The sequence below is a fragment of the Centropristis striata genome, chromosome 2 (assembly GCF_030273125.1).
Source record: "Centropristis striata isolate RG_2023a ecotype Rhode Island chromosome 2, C.striata_1.0, whole genome shotgun sequence".
Lineage (NCBI taxonomy): Eukaryota > Metazoa > Chordata > Actinopteri > Perciformes > Serranidae > Centropristis > Centropristis striata.
In genome coordinates, this window is record NC_081518.1 from 18,693,614 (window position 1) to 18,719,875 (window position 26,262).

A 26,262-nucleotide genomic window follows, 5' to 3' on the forward strand; every position below is an offset into this window, starting at 1 on the left:
ATGAGATATGTTAAGTTACTGCACTGTAAACATATTCAAAATTGCAGTTTCATCATATCTGGTCAAGTGTAGGGTCCTTTATGTGGCCCTGTGGTAGTGTCCATGAAAAATTGTGGCCCCCTCCAGCATTTAAGTTGCCCATCTCTGGTGTAAACCATTGAAAAACAACTATTCTTTACTTTCCATTTTCCCCAGAAAAAAAAGTTCTGCAGTGTCCCCCTTGGTCTTATTTCAGAGTGTAGTGGCTTCTCTCTAACCTCTGGTATCCTGCCAGAGGTCAAACAAACCAGCTGCTGATTGCTTCTTGTGTTTTTCTTTTTTAAAGAATTGGTTGAGGCACAACTTCGGCACTAGTAACATCATAAAAGTATAATTTTGGCAAGACACCTTCTTTGTTTTGTTTTCTGTACAAGCAGCAAGGTGATTTAAAATGACCAACCACATCTGACTTCAACTCAACCTGCTCAGATTAATTTTATAATAAGGACCTGCTGGATGAGAGACGGGGAGTTTATGAGTCCACCTTAGATGCTGCGTTCATGTCCTGCTGAACTCGACTGAGGAGCCTTCTGTTGTTGTTCCTTCAGATGAAGAACAATCCGGTCCAGGACAAGAGTCCTGTCCATGGAGACGACTTTGTCATTCTGCCTGAACCACGTACGGCCGTCAACATCTGCTCCAAAGACACCATGAACGTCACCGTCTCACAGTGCAGCCTCAACGTCCTGCAGAACCTCGCCAAGGTACGACTCGTCATAACATCTTCTATAACCTCGCCAAGGTATGGAAGTCTGAAGTTAAAGGTCGAGAGGCTTCTGTAGTTGAAAGGCCGCTATCTCTGAGGCCCTGCTCTGAAATATTTTATAAATCATTCATAAACAACAGAAGCTTGGTTCTGTTGGTTCTGGTGGAGAACAAAAGACAGACACTGTTGTTGAAATAAGCCATAAAAACATTTTTATGAAGGCTAACTGTTTAATACATTCAGTCAGTGAATGGAAGCCAGACAATAGTTATCGATCAGATTTACTAACTTGTCATTGCTGTGTTTTGATCAGGCGTTCTCAGAGGGCACCGCCTCCACCTTTGATTGCTCTCTGAAGGAGAAGGCGCCCTTCACCATCAGGAACTCTCTGGGGATTCCTCTCATTGTGCAGCACAGCGCCAACCTGAGGCCGGTGGGTTCTCCTGGGCAGGGAAAACTCCACGAGCTGTCGGTTGATCAGAGCATGGACCTGGAGCACTCGGCGTTCGAACCGTCGTCACGAGGCAACCTGTCGGCTCTGCAGCGTCAGGAGAGCTGTCTGTTCAACCTCACCATCGGTCAGAACGCCTCATTACGCTCACACTGGCCCTCATTTATCAAACGAGCGTAGAAACCAGCGCAGATCTGAGTGTATATTTCGTCTTACGACAGGGTTCACGTGTGATTTATCAAACGATCGTATCTGTCCAATCACAACGTGAGAATGATTGGCTGTTGATAGATGTGGCAGCTCGAAACGAGCGTTATTTAAATGTCACGACCTAATATATATATATATATAATATGTACCAGATTCAGAAGGCTCGCTTCCAAAGTTCACGACACCGAAGGGTGCAATATGGCCAAAAAGAGGATTTTTTTACCCCCTGAAGTCGCTTTATTAGGAAAATGCACCGTTACAATTAACAATAGGGGCAATAGACATATTACAGAAATACGCAGCGACAGAGGTTTATGAAATAAAAGTTCTTATAGTTATAAACTCAAACAAGTTTACTGAATTTTTTACATTTGGAGCACAGACTTAAAGTTTCCACAGCTTTTTGGTTGAAGGAGGTAAACAATGTTTTAAAATAGGTTTTAATCCAAAAGAAGAGGAATTTCTCAGAGGCAGAAAGTGAAACGCTGACGTCCAACAGCTGCAACACAACAAACTGGTTTTGTTTGGCAGCATAAAAAGAGAAAAGGAAGGAAATCAGTGGTGCTGTCAGCAGAGTAGCAGAGGACCATTCAACTCCCGGCGAGGTTCGAGTAATTAATTTATACATCATGATATATAAAGCCTAATAATCTATGCAATATCCGAATATTGCCATTATTATGATGGAGATATATTATTCACCTCTTTACATTTACTAAGAATGATGTCCTAGTCGAGGAGCATGTGGCAGCGCTGACTGGAAATGTTTCTATCCGGGCACCACCGGTGGTGAAGGAGTCGATGATGCACCAGTGTCGGAGCTGGATAACAGTAAACAGCAGAAGATTTAACATTTAAGAGAAATTTTAGGGGCGTCCTGGTGGCACACCTGGTAGAGCGCGTACCATAGAGGCATTGTCCTCATAAGCGTGTGGCCTGGGTTCGAATCCGATTCGGAGCCCTTTCCCGCATGTCTTCCCCTCTCTCTCCCCTTTCACTCTGTCTCTGTCAATAAAGCCCAAAAATGGCCCAAAAAAATATCTTAAAAAAAAAAAAAAAAAAAAAAACTTTTAAGAGACATTTAATATCCTCGGCTGGTATTCTGTTTAAAGAATCTCACGATCGCAGGGTGTATTTATTTTTGGATTATGTTTTAATGATAAATTATGTAGTTTAAACATGCTCTGGTTTGTCACCACTAAAAATCAAAACACCACAGAGTTTTATCAGCTCCAGGCATCGATACTATAGTCTAAGATCGATTCTCTGACTCAGACGTGTGGACTTCACGCTGACTCAAACCTGCAACACGAGCTGAGAGCAGCCTGAGATCCGAAAGTACCCTCCGCTCACGTCCACATTGATAAATGCCGAGGCTGGCGTAGAAATCATCTTACGCCCACTTTACGCTCACTTTCTGTCGTATGCTCGTTTGATAAATGAGGGCCAATGTGTGCCAACGTTTATCTAGGAACAGACAGTAACACAAAGTGTCAGCCTTGGCTTTTATTTGTAGCAGGCTTCATGCTACCTGCTCCTGCTGTCACATGTCCAAGTGTCTCTGAGTGAGACGATGGACCCTGCAGGGCTCTGAACAGTGACTCAGAGAGCATTTGGTCAAACTGTTTGATTGAAAGGATGTGTGAATAAAGATGGCTGCTGTGTCTCCGCAGTTCCCTCCGGGTACAGTGAAATCGCCAACATCGCTGTAGACAAACCGGGTCGCCGTCTCTACAACATCCGCGGTCCGATGCTGCAGGAGGCGGTTTCTGTTCTGCTGCAGGTCGACGCCGCAGATGGCAACAAGGTCATCACTGTCCGCTCGCCGCTGCAGGTCGGAACCACGAACGCTCAGAAACCTCAGCACACGGTCCTCAGACGCTCTGAACAGCTTTCACTTTTTGTGTTTTCAGATAAAGAATCACTTCTCGGTGCCGTTCACCGTCCTGAAATACTGCCCGACGTCCAGGAGCCTGCAGAGTGTCGGACAGGCCGAACCTGAGAGAGAGTTTCACATCGCCTTGGAAACATACAGGTTACATCACTGTGCCTCCTTACACACGAGTTAGAGTGATTTCTATACTTTAGACATTCAGATTTTAGTCAGAAAGATTCTTGTTTAGTTTACACACACGAGAAAAACAAAAAAGCGCCTATATTTGATGCCAGCTTCACTTAGAAATGTTCCTGCGTAATGGCAAGAATAACTGAATGATCTAACAGAAAAACTGATTTGGAGGCGACTGCAAAATATTCTGAAATCCAAACTCCATGTCCAGATCATAGACTGTATAAGACAAAGGATGTGATGTCACAGTGTGGAGGCTCAGTTCATACCAGGCAGATTCTTTCACATGTTAACATTACATACAAAGTCAATGCAAAGACGTAAGAAGATGCAAAATTTGCACCATGTGACAAAAATTATGAAAATTAACATTTTTCTGTGTCATGAAAGTCTGTCAGCACTGAAATCTGATTTATTCAAGCTCCACTGTTTCACAGACAGACATGAGAAAGCATGAATTCAGACTTTTTCCACATCAGCATCATGTTGTAGTTATTTCAGCATCCTATAGATCTGTTTATTCACATTAAATCACAGATAAATCTCTTTATTTAGCTTCAGACTGATGTATTAATGCTGCACCAGCAGCCATCAGACACAGCTCCTGAAGAAGGATCAGATTACTGATCAGACAATTCTCTTACAATAGTTTGTTCAGGCAGAGTTCCTGTTGCAGAGTTGCATGCTGACAGTTTGCCTTTATCCTCCAGATGTCAGCTGTTTTTGCGCCCGGCGGGTTGCCTGGAGGGTCAGTACGGTCCGTCATCCACCTGCGTGGCGTGGAAGGAGCAGGTGCACCGCAGCTTGGAGGTGCGCTCGGTGTTGCAGTGTCCGTCGGCGGACAGCAGTCTGCTGCCACTGATGGTCAGCACGCTCGCCGTCCCAGACGACCTGCGACACATCTCCAGTCACGGAGAGGATGAATGGGACCCGGCGTACATCATCCACCTCCACCCTGTGGCCACACTGCGTAACCTGCTGCCCTACACCATCCGCTACATGATGGAGGTACGTCTGTACCGGTCTGTACCAGTCTGAATCATTCTGAACCATTCTGAACTGATCTGATCTGGTCTTAACTGATCTGAAGTGGTCTGAACGGATCTGAACCGGTTTGAACCGCTCTAAACTGGTCTGAACTGATCTGATCTGGTCTCAACTGCTCTGTACCGATCTGATCTGGTCTCAACTGATCTGATCTGGTCTCAACTGATCTGATTTGGTCTGAGCTGGTCTGATCTGGTCTGATCTGGTCTGAACTGGTCTGTACCAGTCTGAACTAGTCTGAACTAGTCTGTACCAGTCTGAGCCCACCTGATCCGGTCTAAACCTTGAACTGCTCTGTATCGTTCTGAACCGATCTGAACTTGTCTGAACTTGTCTAAACTTGTCTGATCTGGTCTGAACTGTTCTGTAATGGTCTGAACCGGTCTGATCTGGTCTGAACTGACCTGAACTGCTCTGATCTGGTCTGGTCTTTTCTCTTCAGAGCTCGGCTGACTCGTATGAGCTTCAGGAAGGCAGCACGTCGGACATGCTGAACGCTCGAGTTTCGGGGGAGATCATGTCGCTGGTGCTGATGAGGTATCAGGGCCGTGACTGGCACGGACACGTTCGTATTGAACAGGAAATGGCCGAGTTCTTCCCCGTGTGTCTCACCTGCGACTCGGACACGAATATGACGGTGGATCTGAGCGTTCACGTGACCAAAACAAAGAGCCGCCTACTTCTGTCGCTCTTCAGTCCGTACTGGATCATCAACAAGACGTCTCGAGTGCTGCAGTACAGAGCAGAGGACGTCAGTGTCAAACATCCCGCCGACTACCGAGACATCATCCTGTTCTCCTTCAGGAAGAAGAACCTCTTCAGCAAGAGCAAGGTAAGAGTCCCAACATCTGGTCTGAATCTGATTTGTTCAGCCTCAAACGAGCTTTACAGTCTGACTTTGTATTTAATTTTAGTTTTTTAGATTTCAACATTTTGAAACTGCGGATCAGGTTTTTATATCTTTAGGACGTCATGAAGTTCAGGTAGCTGATCGGTTTCATCTTGATCGATAGATATAAGTCATCAGAATAAAACTGGTCCAAGCACAGAACGCTACGGAACACCGTGACTCCCAGAATATTCACTCTGCCGAAATGTTGCTGCATCAATTTCAGAATGTTTATATTAACAGAACTCCTGACAATTTAATTTTAAATTTAAAGCATTAAATGTATTTGTACAGTTTGCCACAGTCAGTGAGGTGTGTAATCTTGTTTGTTGTGTTGTTGTGTGTGTTGCAGCTCCAGCTGTGTGTCTCCACCAGCTCTTGGTCTGACGGTTTTTCTCTGGACACTGTGGGAAGTTACGGCTGCGTTCGCTGTCCCGCCAGCAGCATGGACTTCCTGGTAACTTAAAGCCTCACTCAGTCATTTCCTATTAACTGTTTCCCTGCTGTCTAACATTAACTGTCCACAGTGAGCAAAAACATCCCAAACATTTCTTTCAGACCGACCGTCAAACTGGGTTTTCTTCCTCAGTCTTGTTTTCAGACTTTGTGTTTGTGTGTCCAGGTGGGCGTCAGTATCCAGATGAGCAGTTTTAACCTGACCAGGATCATCACCATGAGTCCTTTCTACACTCTGGTGAACAAGTCGTCGTACGAGCTGGAGGTGGGAGAAGTCACGAGTCAGACCTCCACCAGGTGGCACTACATCTCCTCCACCGAGGTGAACCTTCTTTCATCATGTAGAGATTTCAGCAAGGCAGAACGAGACACGAGGCTGTGAGCTCAAACATAAATATCAGCGTATCATCAGCGTAGCAGCGGTGTAAGACACGTTGTTGTTGTTGTTGTGTTGCAGTGCCTCCCTCTGTGGCCAGAGAACGGTTCAGGGAAGTTGTGTGTCCGCGTGGTTGGATCTGAAGCCACCTCCAAGTTCTTCTTCTTTAACCGGCAGGACAACGGCACCCTGCTGAGCCTCGACATGGTCAGTGTTCCTGCTGGACCAATCACAGCAGCTTGTTTACTCTGTGCTCCTGCTGGACCAATCACAGCAGCTCATTTTCTAACATCACTGTGTGTTTGTAGTGCGGCGGGATCATCGTGGAAGTCAACATCTCCGACCTGTCGACGGTCATCAGCTTCAGCGATTACTACGAAGGAGCCGCTCCGGCCCTGCTGCTCAACCACACGCCCTGGGTCACTATCAGCTACAGACAGAGGTCAGAGGTCAACACTCATCAGCAGGATGCCCACAGACAGCAACAGCTATGAAATTAGAGGAACAGTTGCTGTAAAGGGCAACGCTGTGATAAAACATTTTCCAGTTAATAAACAGCAACTGAAGCTGGAACCTGAAAACTTATCTGAGATGTTTGATTGACGGTGTCTCTTTTCCTCCCTCAGCGGCTCGGAGACGGTTCATGAGCTGAAACCCGGCGAGGCTCGGCGGTTTGCCTGGGATGACCCGGCTGGCGTCCGGACGCTCAGCTGGAGCTGCATGGAGCACTGCGGAGAGCTGGACCTGCTGAAGGTCTGACACATCACCACAGACGCACACTGCTGTCACACGATCCCAGAGGTCAGAGGCCACATGACCCTAGAGGTCATAGGTCACATGACCAAGCTTCCCGTCTGTCTCCACAGGACGACGTGGGACAGTTCTCCTATGACAGCCTGTCTCAGGTCCACTGGGTGACCTTCCTGGACGGACGCCAGCGTGTGCTGCTGTTCACAGAGGACGTCGCCGTGGTGACGAAGGCTCGGCAGGCCGAGGAGCTCGAACAGTTCGAACAGGAAGTGAAGGTGTCGCTGCAAAACCTCGGACTGTCTCTGATCAATAACGGCAGCCGGCAGGAGATCGCCTACGTAGGAATCACCAGGTAAACATGTCACCAGGTTAACACGTCACCAGGTAAACATGTCACCACGTAAACACATCACCAGGTAAACATGTCACCACTTAAACACATCACCAGGTAAACATGTCACCAGAGGGGTGTTCCATCAAGGTGGACTAAGGAAAAGCCTGGCTTATTTTGATAAGTCTCACTAATTTAAGTGAGAGATGCGTTCCATCAAAAGCCGCTCAGTAACCACGGTAACTTATACCGCCGAACTAACCTGCTTCGGGGCAGACTAACTGACAAGCTAACTTTAGCTTTGTGTCAAATAATTTCTGATGGGCAGAATCAAAACCCAAAAATACAGTTCCATCACGTTTCTTTTTGTGTGTGCGTAACTTTGGCCATGTTGGTGCAGAAAGTTTAGACTTTAGATCAGTTTTTTTATGTTACAGTCTGGTTTAGACCATTTTTCTCACACCTACTGAAGGTAATCCGTTTTTTAATTCATGCAACTTTTGTTTTGGAGTGAACCCCTTTATTTGAAAGCTCAACATGTATAATTTAAGAAAAGTGTGCAAAAGTTTTTCAGTAGCCCCTTATTCATTAATTTTGTTCTAGCTGTTAAGACAAAAAAAAACCTTCATTAAATCGACCTTCTGCTGCTGCTCTGATAAAATGTATACTTACATAATTCTCTATTTTTTTTAATCTCCAATTTAATTATTACATTTTTATCTTTTTGTCTCCATATAGAGTTTTTGGTTTTTCAGTTATCATAATCATATGACGCTTGCAGATTGAGCCGACATCCTGTAAAAGAAAACGTCAAAGAGTAGCTGATTATGTAGTTGCCAATTATTATTTAATGTCTCAGTTTCATCATTGCTTGCTGCTGTAGTTATTGCTAACCAGGTTTTTTCATAGAAGCCGCGGTTTATTTAGCTACGTTGATGGAACATCCCTCAGGTAAACACGTCACCAGGTAAACACGTCACTAGGTAAACTTGTCACTAAATTTATACATTTTTAACGTATTCGTAGACCAAGACCTGAGTCAGCTCAGGTGTGTCTGTGTGTCTGTCCCACAGCTCAGGTGTGGTCTGGGAGATGAAGCCAAAGAATCGCTGGAAGCCTTTCAGTCAGAAGAACATCATTCTGCTGGAGAAAACATTCCAGAGTCAGCAGAGCGGAAAGACGGAGGGCGGTTGGGTCCGACTGGAGACCAACCTGGAGGTCAGAATCTTTATTAGTTATTATCAGTCGTCCAATAAGCTGTGTCACAGCGTGTGATGTCACAGCGTGTGATGTCACTGTTTTCAGGTGAACCTCAGTGGAGCCACCATGATGATGCGTCAGCCCATTTCCTGCCCGGTGAGGAGGAACTTCCTGTCTGGGATCCAGGTGGAGTTCAAACAGTCGCAGCACCAACGCAGTCTAAGGGCACAGCTGCACTGGCTGCAGGTACACACACCTGAACACACACACCTGCACACACCTAAACACACACACCTGCACACTACACACCCGCACAAACACACCTGAATACAAACACACCTGCGCACTACACACCTGAATACACACACACCTGCACACACCTGACCACACACACCTAAACACACATACACCTTTATACACCATTGTGTGACGTTTTCTCTGTGTGCAGGTGGATAACCAGCTGCCAGGTGCCATCTTCCCAATTGTCTTCCATCCTGTTCCACCTCCGAAGTCTATCGCTCTGGACTCAGGTGGGTCACCAGTAAAGGTCACCTGTGAAGGTCTCCTTTGATGGTAACCTGTAAATGTGCTGAACTTGAATACTGAATACATTCAGACATGAAGGCTGAGCTGTAGCTGTACACACGACGGCGCCGGCTCCAGCGGGAGATCGGTGCTCATGTGGCGCTGACCACAGATCAGCTGATCACGAAGGGATGAGGATATACAGGGAGCGCTAACAGCAACAGGGCTAACAGAGCAAACAAAGCTAACAGTAGTTATTGAGGTTATTTAGCTCTCACTCACTGGGCGACCTGCAGTAGTAACGTTAACAGTTCTGCCCGGGATGCCTGCGTTATCTGAGGGTAACTCCCATATGAGCACTGATCACCTGTCGAAGCCGGACAGCGTGCAGCGTAGAGCAGCCGACCTGCGAGACAGTTCAACTGTTTAACTCTAAGCTCCACCTTCACAGAGCCGAAGCCGTTCATCGATGTGTCCATCATCACTAGGTTCAACCAGCACAGCAGCGTCATGCAGTTCAAGTGAGTAACAACCAGTTCAACGTGAAACCAGTTTACAGTAAAGGTAAACCAGTTTACAGTAAAGGTAAACCAGTTTACAGTGAAGGTAAGCCAGTTTACAGTGAAAGTGAACCAGTTTAAAGTGAAGGTAAACCAGTTTACAGTGAAGGTAAACCAGTTTACAGTAAAGGTTAACCAATTTACAGTGAAGGTAAACTAGTTTACAGTGAAGGTAAACCAGTTTACAGTAAAGGTAAACCAGTTTACAGTGAAGGTAAACCAGTTTACAGTAAAGGTAAACCAGTTTACAGTGAAGGTAAACCAGTTTAAAGTGAAGATAAACCGGTTTACAGTGAAGGTGAACCAGTTTGCAGAGAAGGTAAACCAGTTTGCAGTGAAGGTTAATCAATTTAAAGTGAATGTAAACCAGTTTACAGTGAAGGTAAACCAGTTTAAAATTTTGTGTTTCCTTCAGGTACTTCATGGCTCTGGTGCAGGAGATGGCGGTGAAGATCGATCAGGGTTTCCTTGGTGCCGTCTTGGCTCTGTTCACGCCTGCTGCTGACCCCCAGGCAGACAGACAGAAGGTGAGGGTTGGCTCGGCGGATCGACGGGTCAGCAGGTTGGTGGTTTGATTCCCAGACACAGACAGAGTTAATAAGAGGCGTGTTTGTGTTTCAGTCCCAGCTGTTAGAGAAAGACCTGCAGCTGCTGCAGACCGAGCTGATGGAGGCGTCGCTCACAGACTCATCAGGACTCAGCTTCTTCGAACATTTCCACATCTCCCCAATCAAGGTGACCAGAGATCAGATATCAGATACATGTTTTTATATTTATATCTCAGTCCTTTTTTATATTTATATCTCAGTCTGTTTTTATATTTATATCTCAGTCTGTTTTTATGTTTATATCTCAGTCTGTTTTTATATTTATATCTCAGTCTGTTTTTATGTTTATATCTCAGTCTGTTTTTATGTTTATATCTCAGCTCCATCTCAGTCTGTCTCTGGGCTCCAGTGGGGAGGACTCTGCTCAGGAGGTGGCTGCCATGCAGTCTTTCAACCTGCTGCTGAAAAGTATCGGAGCCACGCTGACCGATGTCGATGACCTCATCTTCAAGTAAGACAATGATTAGTTGTTGTAGAGAGATGCATTCTGGGCCGTAAAAATACTTTTGTGCTCGCTTCGACCTCTGCAGCTACAGGAAAAGGGATAGTGTGTTAAAGTAAAAGTTTCCTTCTTGGTTCTTTGGTTTCTATCAGACTGGCCTTCTTCGAGGTGAAGTACCAGTTCTACCGCAGAGATAAGCTGATGTGGGCGGTGATCCGCCACTACACCGAGCAGGTAGCCTCTAACCAACACACCATTATCAGCAGCAGTCTGTGCGCTGTATTTTGGTTAAAGGAAATTTGAACTTGTAATATGCTTCTGGTGTTTCTGTTCTATTTTCAAATCATGTTGTTGTTTCTGGCTGCAGTTCCTGAAGCAGATGTATGTTCTGGTTCTGGGTCTGGACGTCCTCGGAAACCCTTTTGGACTGATCCGAGGTCTGTCTGAGGGAGTGGAGGCGTTCTTCTATGAACCTTTCCAGGTGACACACACACACACACACACACTAACACACATCTGGTTCCCCAGCGACAGTAAACGGCAGAAGAGGAAAAAGAGGGAGGTTTGTCCTGTGGTGGTTCAGGTTTAGTTTCCATGTCTCCTCTGCTGACCTCGACTCGCTCCGTCAGTCCGTTCATAAACAGACAGAAGTAAACGTTCATCACGTCTCCACTTCCTCTAACATCACTTTATCACCAAAGAACGTCTCTCTGTGAGACAGAGCGAGAGGACACATTAACACTTTAATCTGCAGTTTGAACTGAGACACATTATTGTATGGTACCACCAACAGCCACCAGAGGGAAGCAGTGATGAAGCAGATCATGAAGTGAATAAACAGATGACGTATATAAACTAGAAAATTTCCTCTGGGGAAATTTTGAAAGGGCCACGGGGGCTACTGCCGGTGTGTGTACACTACGGTGAGACTCTTCAGAGATTTCAAACTATGCCCTTTAACCTCAAAATGTGTGTGTGTGTAGTGAAAATCGCATAAAGTTACCTGTGTGTGTGTGTGTGTGTGTGTGTGTGTGTGTGTGTGTGTGTGTGTTTGTCTGTGTAATTAAAATCACATAAAGTTACCTGTGTGTGCGTGTGTGTGTGTGCGCGCGCGCGTGTTTGAAGCATGTGTATGCATGTGTGAGGAGTGTGAGCGCTTACGCGCATGTGTGTGTGTGTGTATCTGTAACTGTAATCACATCAAAGATCAAAGGCAATCAGAGCAAAGCGATCAACAGAAATAACTGATACCTGTGACAGCAGCCGGTGGACAGAGGTCCAGAGTTGGACTGGAATTTCTGGCCTCGAACAGAAAGCATTTTTGGCAAAACCATAATACCTATCATTGATCCGACTTCACTTTGAGCGTCCTGAGTTCTTCCTGAATGTCTACATATGTTTTTTGTGAAGAAAAAAAAAAATAGCTTTGTTAGAGCGATCTAAAAAAACTGTTAAATCTCAGACAGCTCAGAAATCTTCCTGGGTTTTTAATATGGGAGCCAATGAGGCTGTTGGTGCGTGTTGGTGGATCATCTCTGTGTCTTACGCCCAAACTATAACTCTGACAGCTTTACCAGAGGATTGTGAGTGAGAAGACAAATTTTCCTACGTTTCTATGTAAAAATTATTTCTGTAGAGTGGAATTTGCGGCCTGGAGTGCAGTTTTAAAATGTATTTTTTGACAGTTTTACCTCTCCCTCTACACTCTGAGCGATGACATCACACACTCTGACACGAACATTCCGTGCAATACACACCCATTATAATCTCAGAATTTCTCCAAAAATGATCATGGTCATTGAACAGGGATTGATAAAAAACTATATGACCTATCGAAACGCAAATTAATACACCGATACACAAGACTTGTGTCTACTCTTTAAAGTTTAAATGGAGTCTCTAGGTGAAATTATGCCGGAGAAGTAGATGTCTGAAAATCTTCAATTAATGTTCTTTTTTGCTCATTTTCTTTCGGCCGTCCCATTCATTTCAATGCAAAATTTTGGGCAGTTTTTCGCGACTGTTTTGGGCAGTTTTTCGCGACTGTTTCTTCGCCCCAAGCACTGGTCCCTACAGCTATTGCTGTATGGGACCAGTGCTCGGTGCGATTGCCCCGAGGCCCTAAATATATCCTGCATGCCTGGAGATTGCTGAAGTATAATAGAATAAAGGATAATAATATATAGAGAATAATGATTAAATATGCACTGCATGTCTGATATTTGCTGTATGTTAAACAACTTCTGCTTTATTTAATAATAGTTAATATAACGTGTCATAAAACAATCTGAAGGTGAGTTTATGTGTAGAAAACCTGAAAAGGTGTTGTGTCATCAGAACATGTATTGGTCTTGGAGTGGATCCTGGTTCAGGTCTCTGTGAGGACATCTTTGACAAACTGCCTGCTGTATGTTCATCAGGGGGCCGTTCAGGGTCCGGAGGAGTTTGCTGAAGGTTTTGTGATCGGAGTCCGCAGCCTGCTGGGTCACACTGTCGGTAAGAAACTCTGATTCTCTGTTTGTGTTTCAAATCTGATATTTTACATTAATAACGACAGAGGAGTTGATTTGTTTTCTTCTCCCAATATTTTAATAGATTTTAATACTCTCAGACAGCAGAGACCTAACATTCTGTAAACTGCTGAGAAAGCCCCTTAGAGTGAATCTAGTGTGTCAGCCATCCATCCTCTGAATGCTCTAGGTTTCTAGTTTGTAGTTGTAAAGTTTCATGAAGCTTTGATTATCCTAGAGGTCACAGCAGCTCATTTTATACACTGAGCTCAAGTTTCACTCACTAACATCATCACACATGAAGAACATTGGGCTCATTGAATCCACAAGAGTCTCAGCGTTCCAGTCAGACCCGATTTAAGCAGCTCACAGACTGTTTAGGGACCCCAGGATGCACAAAGACTCACACACAAGAGGACACAATGACACTGCAGATACTGCAGGAGAAACACTGACTGTTATCAACATAAAATGGGCATGTCAGTAAAGACTCGTGGGTTATGAACATAAAGTGGGCATGTCAGTAAAGACTTGTGAGGACACAGAACATATTTTATTCAGATATCTGGTGGTCAGAGGGAATCTTTGGATTAGGGGTGATTGTTTTAGTTTAAGTGATGTCTCCTGAGTCAGCAACGGTTAATGACTAAAAGTTTTAAAAAGTAAAAATCTTGAGGTTTGGATTAATAAAGAAGTGAGCTGACGGATAACATTGGTAAGGCAGCAGGCAAAGATCAGAATGTGTGCAGTAAAAAGATTTTCTATTTTTAACTGAATCAAAGTATCCTCATGAGTCCGACATAATGACAGCAGTGTGTCCTCCTGCTGTCCTGCAGGTGGCGCTGCAGGTATGGTTTCCAGGATCACAGGCTCGGTAGGGAAAGGTCTGGCAGCCATCACCATGGACAAAGAGTACCAACAGAAACGCAGAGAGGAGATGAACCGACCGCCCAGAGACTTTGGAGAGAGTCTGGCTAAAGGAGGGAAAGGACTGTTGAAGGTCAGATCACATGACCACAAAGACAGACACTGACCTGACCTCAGAGATCAGCTGACGTGACCTCAGAGATCAGCTGACCTGAAGTGTCTTTGTGTCTCTGCAGGGCGTGATGGGCGGAGTCACCGGTATCGTCACTAAACCAGTGGAGGGTAAGTATTCCTCTTTTGTTCTCATCCTCATGTTGACCTTTCTACAGAACTGAAGCTCCATCCATCCATCCATCCATCCATCCATTGTCCTCCACTTATCCGGGGCCGGGTTGTGGGGGCAGCAGGCTAAGCAGGGCATTCCAGACGTCCCTCTGCCCAGCCACAACATCCAGCTCCTCCTGGGGGACCCCGAGGCGTTCCCATGCCACGCTAGAGATATAATCCCTCCACTGTGTTCTGGGTCTTCCCCAGGGGCCTCCTACCAGTTGGACGCGTCCGGAACACCTCTAACGGGAGGCGCCCGGGAGGATCCTTACCAGATGCCCAAACCACCTCAGCTGGCTCCTTTAGACGTGAAGGAGCAGCGGCTCTACTCAGAGCTCCCTCCGGATGTCTGAGCTCCTCACCCTATCTCTAAGGCTGAGTCCAGCCACCCTACCGAGGAAACTCATTTCAGCCGCTTGTATCCGCGAGCTTGTTCTTTCGGTCACTACCCAAAGCTTGTGGCCATAGGTGAGGGTTGGAACATAGATGGACCAGTAAATTGAGAGCTTTGCCTTCAGGCTCAGCTCCTTCTTCACCACGACGGTCCGGTACAACGCCTGCATCACTGCTGACGCTGTACCAAACCGCCTGTCAATCTCACGCTCTGTTCTACCCTCACTGCTTAAGAAAAGACCCCGAAATACTTGAACTCCCTCTCTTGAGCAGTACCTCTCTCCCCACCCAAAGGGGGCAGTCCACCGTTTTCCGGCAGAGAACCATGGCCTCAGACTTGGAGGTGCTGACTCCCAACTGCTTCGCACTCGGCTGCAAACCGCCCCAATGAGTGCTGGAGGTCCCGGTCTGATGAAGCCAAAAGAACCACATCATCTGCAAAAAGCAGAGATGCAATTCTAAGGTCACCAAACTGGATCCCTTCCTCCCCCCGGCTGTGCCTTGAGATCCTGTCAATGAAGACCACGATCAGAATCAGAGACAAGGGGCAGCCCTGGCGGAGGCCAACACCAACCGGTAACGTGTTTGATGTTGTGCCGATTATATGGACACAGCTCTGACTTTGGTTATTTAAAGACCGGATAGCTCGTAGCAACAGCCCGGTACTCCATATTCCCGCAGTACCCCCCACAAGACTCCCCGAGGGACATGGTCGTAAACCTTCTCCAAGTCCACAAAAAAACATGTAGACTGGATCCCCCCAGAAGTCTTGCAAGGGTAAAGAGCTAGTCCGCTGTTCCACGGCCAGGACGGAAGCTGCATTGTTCCTCCTGAATATGAGATTGGAGGCACCTTTCCAGCACCCTGGAGAAGACTTTCCCTGGGAGGCTGAGCAGTGTGATTCCACGTTAATTGGAACACACCCTCCGTTTAAAAATTTGGAACCACCACCCCGGTCTGCCACTCCACTGGCACTGTCCCAGACTTCCACACAACGCTGAAGAGGCGTGTCAACCGTGACAGCCCAACAGTGTCCAGAGCCTTCAGTATCTCAGGGCGAATCTCATCCAATTTTTGCTTCAGCGACTGCTGCAGCTACAGCCCTTCTGGCCGAAAGGGACCTGTCTGCTGCTTCTGGAGACCCCTCAGCCAGCCAAGCCCGAAGGGCCTCCTTCATCAGCTTGATGGCCTCCTTCTTAGGTTTCCGCCATGACAGGCACCAACAAGGCCACAGCTCCTACCAGCCGCGTCAACAATTGAGGCTGGGGATATGGAGTCCAGAACTGAAGCTGTTGTTAACATATTATAATGTTGTAATATGAGAGTATTAATTCTAATGATGACTGGATCATAACTGTGAAGTCTTTCAATAGAAACAGGATAAAAAGTCTTTGATGTCATGAAACAAAGACACTAAAACACCAAAACTAAATAAATGTGAATAACTGAAGGTTTAAAGGTAATTATAGCACCAGATGGTGTCCAGTCTCCCGGAGCGACGTTCTCTTCTACGCTCATTATTTGTTTTTATCCAAAAAGAAAACAATGATGCACAAACAGAAATAAGGTTGCGATTGTCCCACTAACGTGGACATTTAGACATGCCTACTTCAGGTCTATCTGTTTGTTTCCAGCTGAGAAACTGTTTCTGGTTCTCATGGTGTTTGTGTCTGCAGGAGCCAAGAAGGAGGGAGCTGCCGGCTTCTTTAAAGGCATCGGGAAAGGTTTGGTGGGCGTGGTGGCTCGCCCGACAGGCGGCATCGTGGACATGGCGAGCAGCACGTTCCAGGGCATACAGAGGTACGCCAACCTTTGACCTCTACATGTTTCTTCCTGAAGTCTGTTTAATGATTGTTCTGTGTCGTCCGTGAGCTTCATGACGTGTTCGTCTCCTCTGTTTTTCTTGTCTGCTCACTAATTTTCACATTTTCTGCTTTTGTTTTCTGTCTGGTGTCGTTGTTTCCTGGACTTTTGTTCTTTTTTTTGTGGTTTTGCTGTGTGAGTATTTCACATTCAACAAGTTAAAGCTGAGCTCCTTCATCAGCGCTCACCTAAAGTCTGATCGCTTCAATACCTGATATTTAACCTTCAGTCCATCTTTATGTCATATTTCATATTTAACCTTAAGTCCAGCTTTATGTCATATTTAATGGGCAAGCTGAAGGAGTGGGGCTGTAACATGCAGCACTTTGTGTGTCTGTGCATGAAGTTGTTGTTGTTGTTGTTGTTGTTGTTGCTGCAGCAGACGGACGGTAAGTCGCTGCATCTTGTAACAGACGTCATCATGGCGTCCTGAACTGGTTCATGTTCACATCGTCCATCACTTCAACCCTGCTCGTAGCCCTGCCCCTCTGTAAGCCCCACCCCCTGCGCTTGCTGCGGCATTGTGAGTGGTGAGGCCACGCCCCCTGAGGATGCGGTTCCCAGCTGACTGAAGAATGCGTGCTCGGTGCCTTAGCGTGGCTGTCGAGCTTTGACCTTTTTCTCGTCTGTTTTGGCCCCGCCTCCTGAGAGTCTATCAACCAATCAGCTCCCTCTGGACTCTCCTCAGGGATTGGCTGACTGAATGGTCACATGGTTTATAACTTAAACTCGATGATTCTGAGAAACACTAACCGCTAAAGTGATTGTTTGTTTGTTTGTTTGTTGTGGAACTGAAGCTGCATCAGAGAAAAAACTTTACATTAAATATTTGTAAACGTTCTTACATAAAATGTTAATAAACACACAAGAAAAACTTTAATACAGTTTGAGATTAAATCGTTTAAAATCTGTCGGAACAAATCAAACGTGTGCGTGTCTGTAAAGACTTAAATTAAATATAAATGTAAATAGTTTAAATACTTCTAATGATATTATTTATCATCAATAATATTTGTAATGAGTTTTTACTCACTGATCAGAGTCTGTATTAAAATAGTGTAATTTATCACATCTGGAACAACTGAAACTCGATCTTGAATGATTTGATGAAAGTCGTTGCCTCGACAACCTGCTTCCCGAAACATCTCCCGCTCATCCTCGTCCTCTGATTGGACGATCCATCTGTCATGTGACATCAAAGCGTTTATAATAACCTGTTGAACTGTTTCATGCTTCACTGTAGAGGTCACCACAGGTGAGACGCTGCCAGAGAACCACATGACACACTGAGCAGTCAGGAGTACATCCATACAATAATCTATTCATATATACATTAATATATCAGTCAATACGTCAGTCAATACGTTAATCTATACATCAGTCAGTCAATACGTCAGTCAGCAACAGACACCAACAGAGGGTCAGGTATCCAGGTGTGTCTCAGGTGGAGGCGGGGCCTAACCTCTCCCTGTGTGTGTGTGTGTGTGTGTGTGTGTGTGTGTGTGTGTGTGGTGATGTCAGAGCGGCGGAGTCGACGGAGGAAGTGACTAAACTGCGTCCAGTGCGTCTGATCCGTGAGGATGGGATCATCCGTCCGTACGACCTGACGGAGTCGCAGGGCTTCGATCTCTTTCAGGTGAGCTCAAAGGTCAAAGGTCAGCAGGGCAGAGCTCTGAGGGTCAAAGGTCAGCAGGACGGGGCTTTAAGAACACCGTTCAAGTTTTGGTTCAAATCTACAGATCTGTCTGAACATCTCTGATTTATCTGATTTCTGTCTAACAAGTTTCTCCTCCTCCTCTCCTCTCTTCTCCTCTCCTCCTCTTCTTCTTCTCCTCCTCCTCTCCTCCTCTCCTCTTCTTCTCCTCCTCCTCTCCTCTTGTCTTCTCTTTTCTCCTCCTCGTCTCTGTGTTTGTTTGTCTCATGCAGCCTGATGAGGAGTAAACAGTAAACAGGGTTTTGTTGGATCAACATTATCATCAAGTGCTTTAAAACAATTAAAACTCTATTTGTTGTGTTTTCATGTTGTCAGGCTGTAAATCCTGTAATATCTACTTTAACCTATAAATACTGTTAATTATACTTAAATATTGTTATTTAAACATGAGATGATTCAGGATTCTCTGCATGCAGCATCTTTCTGTCAGCCCAGCTCTTTTTATTTCTGAAGTATTTATTTATTCACTTTTGTTTATAACATTTATCATTTTATGATCTAAAATTTAAATTATTTTACTATGAAGCTGATCGATGTTTTAGATTTTTGCAATATTTTTGTAACAGCTTGTAGCGTCAGCAGAACTCATGATATTTAATATTTCTGTGTTTGTGGTGACTCTGTGTCAGCATGACCTCTGACCTCTAACTGTCTGTTTATAAAATAAAACTCTCTACTCTGCAGGTCTGAACTTTATTTTCTCACTTAACCAAAAGTAATTAAACAAACGAGAGACAATCCTGGAACTTTGGTTCAACAGTCGACAGGAAATTATGTCACAGCGACACTGTACATGTACAGAACGTGTCAGAGACGGACGCTGACCAATCAGAGCAGGGCGTTAAAAGGCTTCTTCACCTTCTGAACATTAATGTAAACATGTTTACGTCTGATCTGCACCCACGGAACAAACGATTTGTTGTTTACAGCGTTTAATGAGGTTTAATGAGGTTTAATGATTATTCTTTTTAATCTAATCTAATTTTTGTTTCAGTGAATCACTAAATTAAAACAATGTTTTCTAATGAAAGTTAAAGTATATGTTTTCATTTATAGAACCTGTATCCCAGTGATTTTTTTTTATTTCTTCTATATTTTATCATTAACTGTAGATGTGAAACGTTTTAATGTCCCTCTTCTTCCTGATGATTCTCACCGTGTGGACTCAATCTGCCAGGTTTGATCACTGATTCACCTGAAGAACAATGGAAATATAAAGAGATATTAATAAAATGTCTTTGTGTTTTCAGCGCTCAGAGATCAAACAGCTGGACGGTGAGGTGTTCAGAGATCACTGTCTGTATCCTGGACACCGCAAGACCAACATCATCATCACCAACAGGCACGAACCAGCAGAAACCACCAGAACCCTCAGGAACCCCCAGAAACCCTCAGAAAGCTCATAGACCCAAGAAACCCTCAGGAACCCCCAGAAACCCTGAGAAACCCCATAGACCCAAGAAACCCTCAGAAACCCTCAGAAACCCAAGAAAGCCTCAGAAACCTTCAGAGACCCAAGAAACCCTCAGAAACCCCAAACACCCTCAGAAACCTTCAAAACCCATCAGAACCCTCAGAGACCCAAGAAACCCTCAGAATCCTCAAAAATCCCAGAAACTCTCAGAAACCTTCAAAACCCATCAGAACCCTCAGAAACCATCAGAAATCCCAGAAACACTAGAGACCCAAGAAACCCTCAGAAACCCAAGATACCCAAGAAACCCTCAGAAACCATTGGAACCCTCAGAAACCATCAAAAACCACCAGAAACCTTCAGAACCCTCAGAAACCCAAGAAAACCCTCAGAAACCCCAGAAACCATTTGAACCCTCAGAAACCATCAAAAACCACCAGAAACCCTCAAAAACCATCAAAAAAACTCAGAAACACCCAGAAACCCTCAAACACTGAACCCTGTTCATTCTGTTGGTGTCTTACAGTATTGTTTATTGTCTGTATTGTTATTGTTGGGCAGTTTTGTTAATTGTTTTTATTGTTGTGTTGTTGTTGTTCAGGAGAGTTTTGTGTGTGAAGGAGATCGACTTCGTTGGTCATTTCAACAAAGAGTGGGAATGTTTGTTTGAGAACTTCTACCGTCCTCCAGCTGTGACTGGATCTGAGCTGAAAATCTACTGCAGGGTACTTCCTATCTATCAACTGTCCAACTCTCCATCTGTCAAACTGTACAAATGTCCATCTGTCCAACTCTCCATCTGTCAAACTGTCCAAATGTCCATCTGTCAAACTCTCCATCCGTCCAAATGTCCATCCGTCCAACTGTCCAACTGTCCATCTGTCCAACTGTCCAACTTTCCAACTGCCCACCTGACTGACTTACTGTCTGTCTCTCTGTCTGTCTGTCTGTCTGTCTGTCTGTCTGTCTGTCTGCCTGTCTCTCTGTCTGCCTGTTTCAGGAGCATCAGAAGTTGAAGTTGCCAAAGAGAGACGGTCAGGAGCCGGTGAGGAAGCTTGAGCTCAAAAACTCAAACACTGCTCAGGTAATGTGATGATGAAGATAATAATATTCAGGATAATAACACTAATAACATTTGAACAATAGTATTAATTAAAACTGAATGGGCCCTTACAACTGCACACATGTCCTTGGTTTGTCACATTTAGCAGTATTCTTTCTGGAGGAGTTTGTTAAATCCAGAGCCTGTTAATGGTAAAGGGTTCTGGTGCGGCTCTTGATGTCACATCATTTAAAAGTTATAGGGGGCACCACTGAGGGGTTTTGCCACGCCCATTCACTCGACCCTTAAAATATCAGAATTTTCACCAGACGTTCACAAAGTTTTAAGTATGAGAAAGCCTCCAAAATTTTCATTTTCATTCAAGTCACAGATTTGCCTCAAAGGGCTTCACAGACTGTACATGGTACGACACCCTCTGTCCTTAGACCCTCACATCGGCCAGGGAAAAACTCCTTTAAAAAACCCTTTTAGCAGGGGAAAAAAGAAGAAGAAACCTCAGGGAGAGCGACAGAGGAGGGATCCATCTCCCAGGACGGACAGACGTGCAATAGATGTCGTTGTACAGGGCAGGTCAACAGAGTAGAGTAGAGTAGATAGAGGTTGGGGGGGGGGGGGGGGCAATAGACAGTGGCAGTGAGACCAGCAGGAGTGATGGAGCAGGACCATAGCTCCACACCCTGTGAAGAGAGAGCAGAGAAAAGTGCGAGTATTCTGGGAAAATAAAAGCTTGTGTCATGTATTATTGGGACAGAGAGAAAGAGGGCCCCGGTGTATCGTGTCCCCTGACACATTGGGCCTATAGCGGCATAACTAGGGGCTGGTCCAAGGCAGGCCTCGGCCAGCCCTAACTATAGGCTTTGTCAAAGAGGAAAGTTTTAAGTTTACTCTTGAATAAAGAGAGGGTGTCTGCCTCCCGTACTGAGACTGGGAGATGATTCCACAAGAGAGGAGCTTGATAACTGAAGGCTCTGGCTCCCAATCTAGTTTTAAGGACTTTAGGAACCACAAGTAACATAGAATTTTGGGAGCGTAGTGCTCTAGAAGGGTAATATGGCATTATGAGGTCTTTAAGATATGATGGTGCCTGACCATTTAGAGCTTTGTAAGTAAGAAGAAGGATTTTGAACTCAATTCTGGATTTTACAGGGAGCCAGTGCAGCGAAGCTAGAACAGGAGAAATATGATCTCTTTTCTTGGTTCTTGTTAGTACACGAGCCGCAGCATTTTGGACTAACTGAAGAGTTTTAAGGGATTTATTGGAGCAGCCTGACAGTAAGGAATTACAGTAATCTAACCTTGAAGTAACAAAAGCATGAACTAATTTTTCTGCATCCTTTTGAGACAGGATGTGTCTAATTTTTGTAATATTACGTAGGTGAAAAAATGCAGTCCTTGAAGTTTGTTTTGTATGGGAGTTAAATGACAGATCCTGATCAAAGATAACTCCGAGATTCCTTATGGTGGTATTGGAGGCCAGGGTAATGCCATCGAAGCTAATTAAGTCTTTAGATAATGAGTTTTGGAGGTGTTCGGGTCCCAGTACAATCACTTCCGTTTTTTCTGAGTTTAACATTAGGAAGTTGTGGACCATCCAGGTTTTTATGTCTTTAAGGCATGCATTAAGTTTGGCCAGCTGATCAGTTTCACCTGGCTTGATTGATATATATAACTTAGTGTCATCAGCATAACAATGAAAGTTAATTGAATGTTTTCTAATTATATTACCTAGAGGGAGCATATAAAGGGTGAATAAAATTGGTCCAAGCACAGAACCCTGTGGAACACCGTGGTTAACATCAGTGCGCACGGAGGATTCATTATTCACATGAACAAACTGGAAACGGTCTAATAAGTACGATTTAAACCAGCCCAGTGCCGTTCCTCTAATGCCAATTACATGTTCCAGTCTCTGTAATAGGATACGATGGTCAATTGTATCAAATGCAGCACTCAGATCTAGTAAGACAAGGACAGAGACAAGTCCATTATCAGAAGAAATTAAAAGGTCATTTGTAATTTTTACCAATGCTGTTTCTGTGCTATGATGAGTTCTAAATCCTGACTGGAAGTCCTCATATAGACTATTGTGTTGAAGAAAATCACAAAGTTGATTTGCGACTGCTTTCTCCAGAATCTTAGAGAGGAAGGGGAGGTTAGATATTGGTCTATAGTTTGCTAAAACACCAGGATCTAAATTAACCTTTTTGAGAAGAGGTTTAATTACAGCTACTTTAAATGATTGTGGCACATAGCCTGTTGATAATGACAAGTTGATTGCATCTAAGAAAGAAGTACCCGTTAAAGGTAGAACCTCTTTAAGCAGCCTTGTTGGTATGAGGTCTAGGAGACAGGTTGACGGTTTAGATGAGGAAATCATTGAGGTTAGTTGTTGGAAAGTGATGGGAGCGAAGCAGTCTAAATGTATATCAGGGTTTGTACCCGTTTCTAAGGCTCCAGGGTTTAAGGATGCCTCAGTACCAGTTAATGGCAGGAGGTAGTGAATTTTATTTCTAATAGTTATAATTTTCTCATTGAAAAAGCTCATAAAATCATTACTAGTGAGGGCAATGGGAATACATGGTTCAATAGAGCTGTGACTCTCTGTCAGCCTGGCTACAGTGCTGAAAAGGAATCTTGGGTTGTTCTTATTTTTCTCAATTAATGACGAATAATAGGCTGATCTGGCTTTATGGAGGATTTTCTTATATGTTTTGAGACTGTCCTGCCAGGTTAAAAGAAATTCATCCAGCTTAGTTGAACGCCATTTCCTTTCGAGCTTTCGTGAAATTTGCTTCAGGTCACAGGTTTGAGAATTGTACCATGGAGTTAACTTTTTCTGTTTTATTATTTTCTTTTTTAGTGGGGCAATAAAATCTAGCGTTGTTCGCAGTGAATCTGCAGTACTGTCGACAAAGTTATCAATTAGGGAGGGACTGAAGTTAACATAGTCCTCTATTATGTTGGAGCACGACAAAGAGTTAAAGACAGGTGGAATCACTTCCTTGAACTTAGCTACAGCACTATCAGATAGACATCTAGTGTAGAAACTCTTGCTTATTAGCGAGTAGTCCAATAGCAGGACTTCAAAAGTTATTAAATAATGGTCTGATAACACAGGATTTTGTGGGAAAACTATTAAATGGTCAATTTCAATCCCATACGTCAACACAAGGTCGAGGGTGTGGTTAAAAGAGTGAGTGGCTTCATGAACTTTCTGATTAAAGCCAATCGATTCTAGTAAGGAGATAAAAGCAGTACTAAGGCTATCATTATCAACGTCAACATGAATATTAAAATCACCTACAATAATTACCTTATCTGTAATTAGTACTAGGCTTGATAAAAACTCAGAGAATTGTGATAAAAATTCTGAATATGGACTGGGAGGCCGGTAAACTATGACAAATAGGATTGGCTGTTGGTTTTTCCAGGTTGGGTGTGAAAGACTGAGAACAAGGCCTTCAAATGAGTTATAGTTTAATTTAGGTTTTGGGGTAATTAGAAGGTTTGACTCATATATCGCTGCAACTCCTCCTCCTCGGCCTGTGCCACGAGGGATATGAGTATTAATATGACTAGGAGGAGTAGATTCATTTAGGCTGACATATTCTTCATCACGCAGGCAGGTTTCAGTTAGACAAAGTAAGTCAATATTGCAATCTGATATTAACTCATTTACTAATAAAGCTTTAGATGATAAGGATCTAATGTTTAAGAGTCCACATTTAATTATTTTGGGTTTTTGTTTATTTGCAGTTGAAGTTTCAATTTTTATTAGGTTATTTTGGGTAACTCCTCTTATGTTGTTGTTAGAACCTGGTTTAAATAACTTAACTTTGGGAGGACGGGGGACAGACACAGTCTGCACAGAGTGCATTTATCTTGTGTGGACTTAACCTAGCTCCTAGTCTCTGGTAATGTAATTTTGCTTTAAGATTGTTAATTGTTTTGCTTAAAGGTTGCTTAGTGTTGCTTAGTGTTTCTGCCTAAGTTTGTTTCTCTACTTGCTGGGCTTTCTGCTTTATTTGCTTGGTTTAAGTTTAAAGTTAAGGTCAGTTTTCAGAGCCCTACTGTCTAGCTACTTTACCTGTTGATTGGCTATTTAGCAGCTTTTGTTTTCAAGTATCTGGGAGTGGCCAGCCCCTTTTAAAAACTGTGAAATTTAGCTGGAATCTTTAGTGCATTTATCTTGTGTGGACTTAACCTAGCTCCTAGTCTCTGGTAATGTAATTTTGCTTTAAGATTGTTAATTGTTTTGCTTAAAGGTTGCTTAGTGTTGCTTAGTGTTTCTGCCTAAGTTTGTTTCTCTACTTGCTGGGCTTTCTGCTTTATTTGCTTGGTTTAAGTTTAAAGTTAAGGTCAGTTTTCAGAGCCCTACTGTCTAGCTACTTTACCTGTTGATTGGCTATTTAGCAGCTTTTGTTTTCAAGTATCTGGGAGTGGCCAGCCCCTTTTAAAAACTGTGAAATTTAGCTGGAATCTTTAGTGCATTTATCTTGTGTGGACTTAACCTAGCTCCTAGTCTCTGGTAATGTAATTTTGCTTTAAGATTGTGAAAAACTTAAAGCAAAAGCCACCAGCAGCCCCAACGGGGCTGCTGGTGGCTTGGCCCCTTGCACCATCTTTGTACCCCCTGCCCTGACCATGACAACGTACTCAATCCCAGTTCGAGTTTCAACTAGAAGATTCTTCAGACCTCGCACAACCTGTCGCACTTATCACAACCTTGTGCACCCCGCTCGCTCCAAGCACACTCAGTGCCTCGTCAAGGGTGGACTCTGGAACTGTCAGTCTGCATGTCGCAAGTCTGAGTTCATCTCTGGCTTTGCTGCTCAGCAATCACTGGACTTCCTTGCCCTCACTGAGACATGGTTAACACCAACCAACTCCTCCACTCCTGCAGCTCTTTCTGCTGCCTTCTCCTTCTCTCACACTCCTAGACACACTGGTAGGGGTGGAGGAACAGGTCTTCTTATCAACCGTGACTGGAAGTTCTCCCTCCATCCACTCCCACAGTTCTCTCCACGGTTCTTTGAATTCCACGCTGTCTCCATAACCTCTCCCTCACCAATAACCATTGTTGTTCTCTACCGCCCACCTGGTCCCCTTGGAGAATTTCTGGAGGAGCTTGACGTCCTACTGTCAAACTTCCCTGAAGATGGTCCACCACTTGTCCTTCTCGGGGACTTCAACATCCAGCCCGAGAAGTCAGCAGACCTACTACTTCTACTCTCCTCCTTCGCTCTCTTGCTCACTTCATCACCCCCTACTCACAAAGCTGGCAACCTCCTCGATCTCATTTTCACCAGGAATTGCTCGACTACCAATCTCTCTGTAACCCCACTTCATGTCTCTGACCACTACTTTGTCAAGTTCTCTCTCCCACTCTCCCGATCGGACTGTCTGTCCTCACCGACAGATACTGCACTGGTCCGCCGCAACATTCGCTCTCT

At 44.4% G+C, this 26,262-nt stretch overlaps 1 protein-coding gene across 6 annotated transcripts in view; it reads left to right on the forward strand.

Annotated features, from left to right (window-relative positions):
- Nucleotides 1–26,262, forward strand: part of vps13c (vacuolar protein sorting 13 homolog C) — a 69,456-nt gene that overhangs the window by 38,101 nt on the left and 5,093 nt on the right. For all 6 annotated transcript variants that reach the window (XM_059357243.1, XM_059357247.1, XM_059357242.1 and 3 more), the window contains 29 exons: nucleotides 588–743; nucleotides 1,059–1,323; nucleotides 3,080–3,240; nucleotides 3,320–3,441; nucleotides 4,185–4,482; nucleotides 4,964–5,353; nucleotides 5,763–5,867; nucleotides 6,033–6,188; nucleotides 6,324–6,449; nucleotides 6,551–6,684; nucleotides 6,869–6,995; nucleotides 7,109–7,344; nucleotides 8,397–8,541; nucleotides 8,629–8,769; nucleotides 8,972–9,053; nucleotides 9,500–9,569; nucleotides 10,024–10,135; nucleotides 10,230–10,343; nucleotides 10,537–10,667; nucleotides 10,811–10,892; nucleotides 11,026–11,139; nucleotides 13,079–13,154; nucleotides 14,005–14,168; nucleotides 14,272–14,317; nucleotides 16,432–16,555; nucleotides 18,140–18,254; nucleotides 19,583–19,674; nucleotides 20,348–20,471; nucleotides 20,747–20,830. In XM_059357243.1, coding sequence (XP_059213226.1) covers nucleotides 588–743; nucleotides 1,059–1,323; nucleotides 3,080–3,240; nucleotides 3,320–3,441; nucleotides 4,185–4,482; nucleotides 4,964–5,353; nucleotides 5,763–5,867; nucleotides 6,033–6,188; nucleotides 6,324–6,449; nucleotides 6,551–6,684; nucleotides 6,869–6,995; nucleotides 7,109–7,344; nucleotides 8,397–8,541; nucleotides 8,629–8,769; nucleotides 8,972–9,053; nucleotides 9,500–9,569; nucleotides 10,024–10,135; nucleotides 10,230–10,343; nucleotides 10,537–10,667; nucleotides 10,811–10,892; nucleotides 11,026–11,139; nucleotides 13,079–13,154; nucleotides 14,005–14,168; nucleotides 14,272–14,317; nucleotides 16,432–16,555; nucleotides 18,140–18,254; nucleotides 19,583–19,674; nucleotides 20,348–20,471; nucleotides 20,747–20,830 — 4,092 coding nt within the window. The remainder of the gene's footprint in view (nucleotides 1–587; nucleotides 744–1,058; nucleotides 1,324–3,079; nucleotides 3,241–3,319; nucleotides 3,442–4,184; nucleotides 4,483–4,963; nucleotides 5,354–5,762; nucleotides 5,868–6,032; nucleotides 6,189–6,323; nucleotides 6,450–6,550; nucleotides 6,685–6,868; nucleotides 6,996–7,108; nucleotides 7,345–8,396; nucleotides 8,542–8,628; nucleotides 8,770–8,971; nucleotides 9,054–9,499; nucleotides 9,570–10,023; nucleotides 10,136–10,229; nucleotides 10,344–10,536; nucleotides 10,668–10,810; nucleotides 10,893–11,025; nucleotides 11,140–13,078; nucleotides 13,155–14,004; nucleotides 14,169–14,271; nucleotides 14,318–16,431; nucleotides 16,556–18,139; nucleotides 18,255–19,582; nucleotides 19,675–20,347; nucleotides 20,472–20,746; nucleotides 20,831–26,262) is intronic.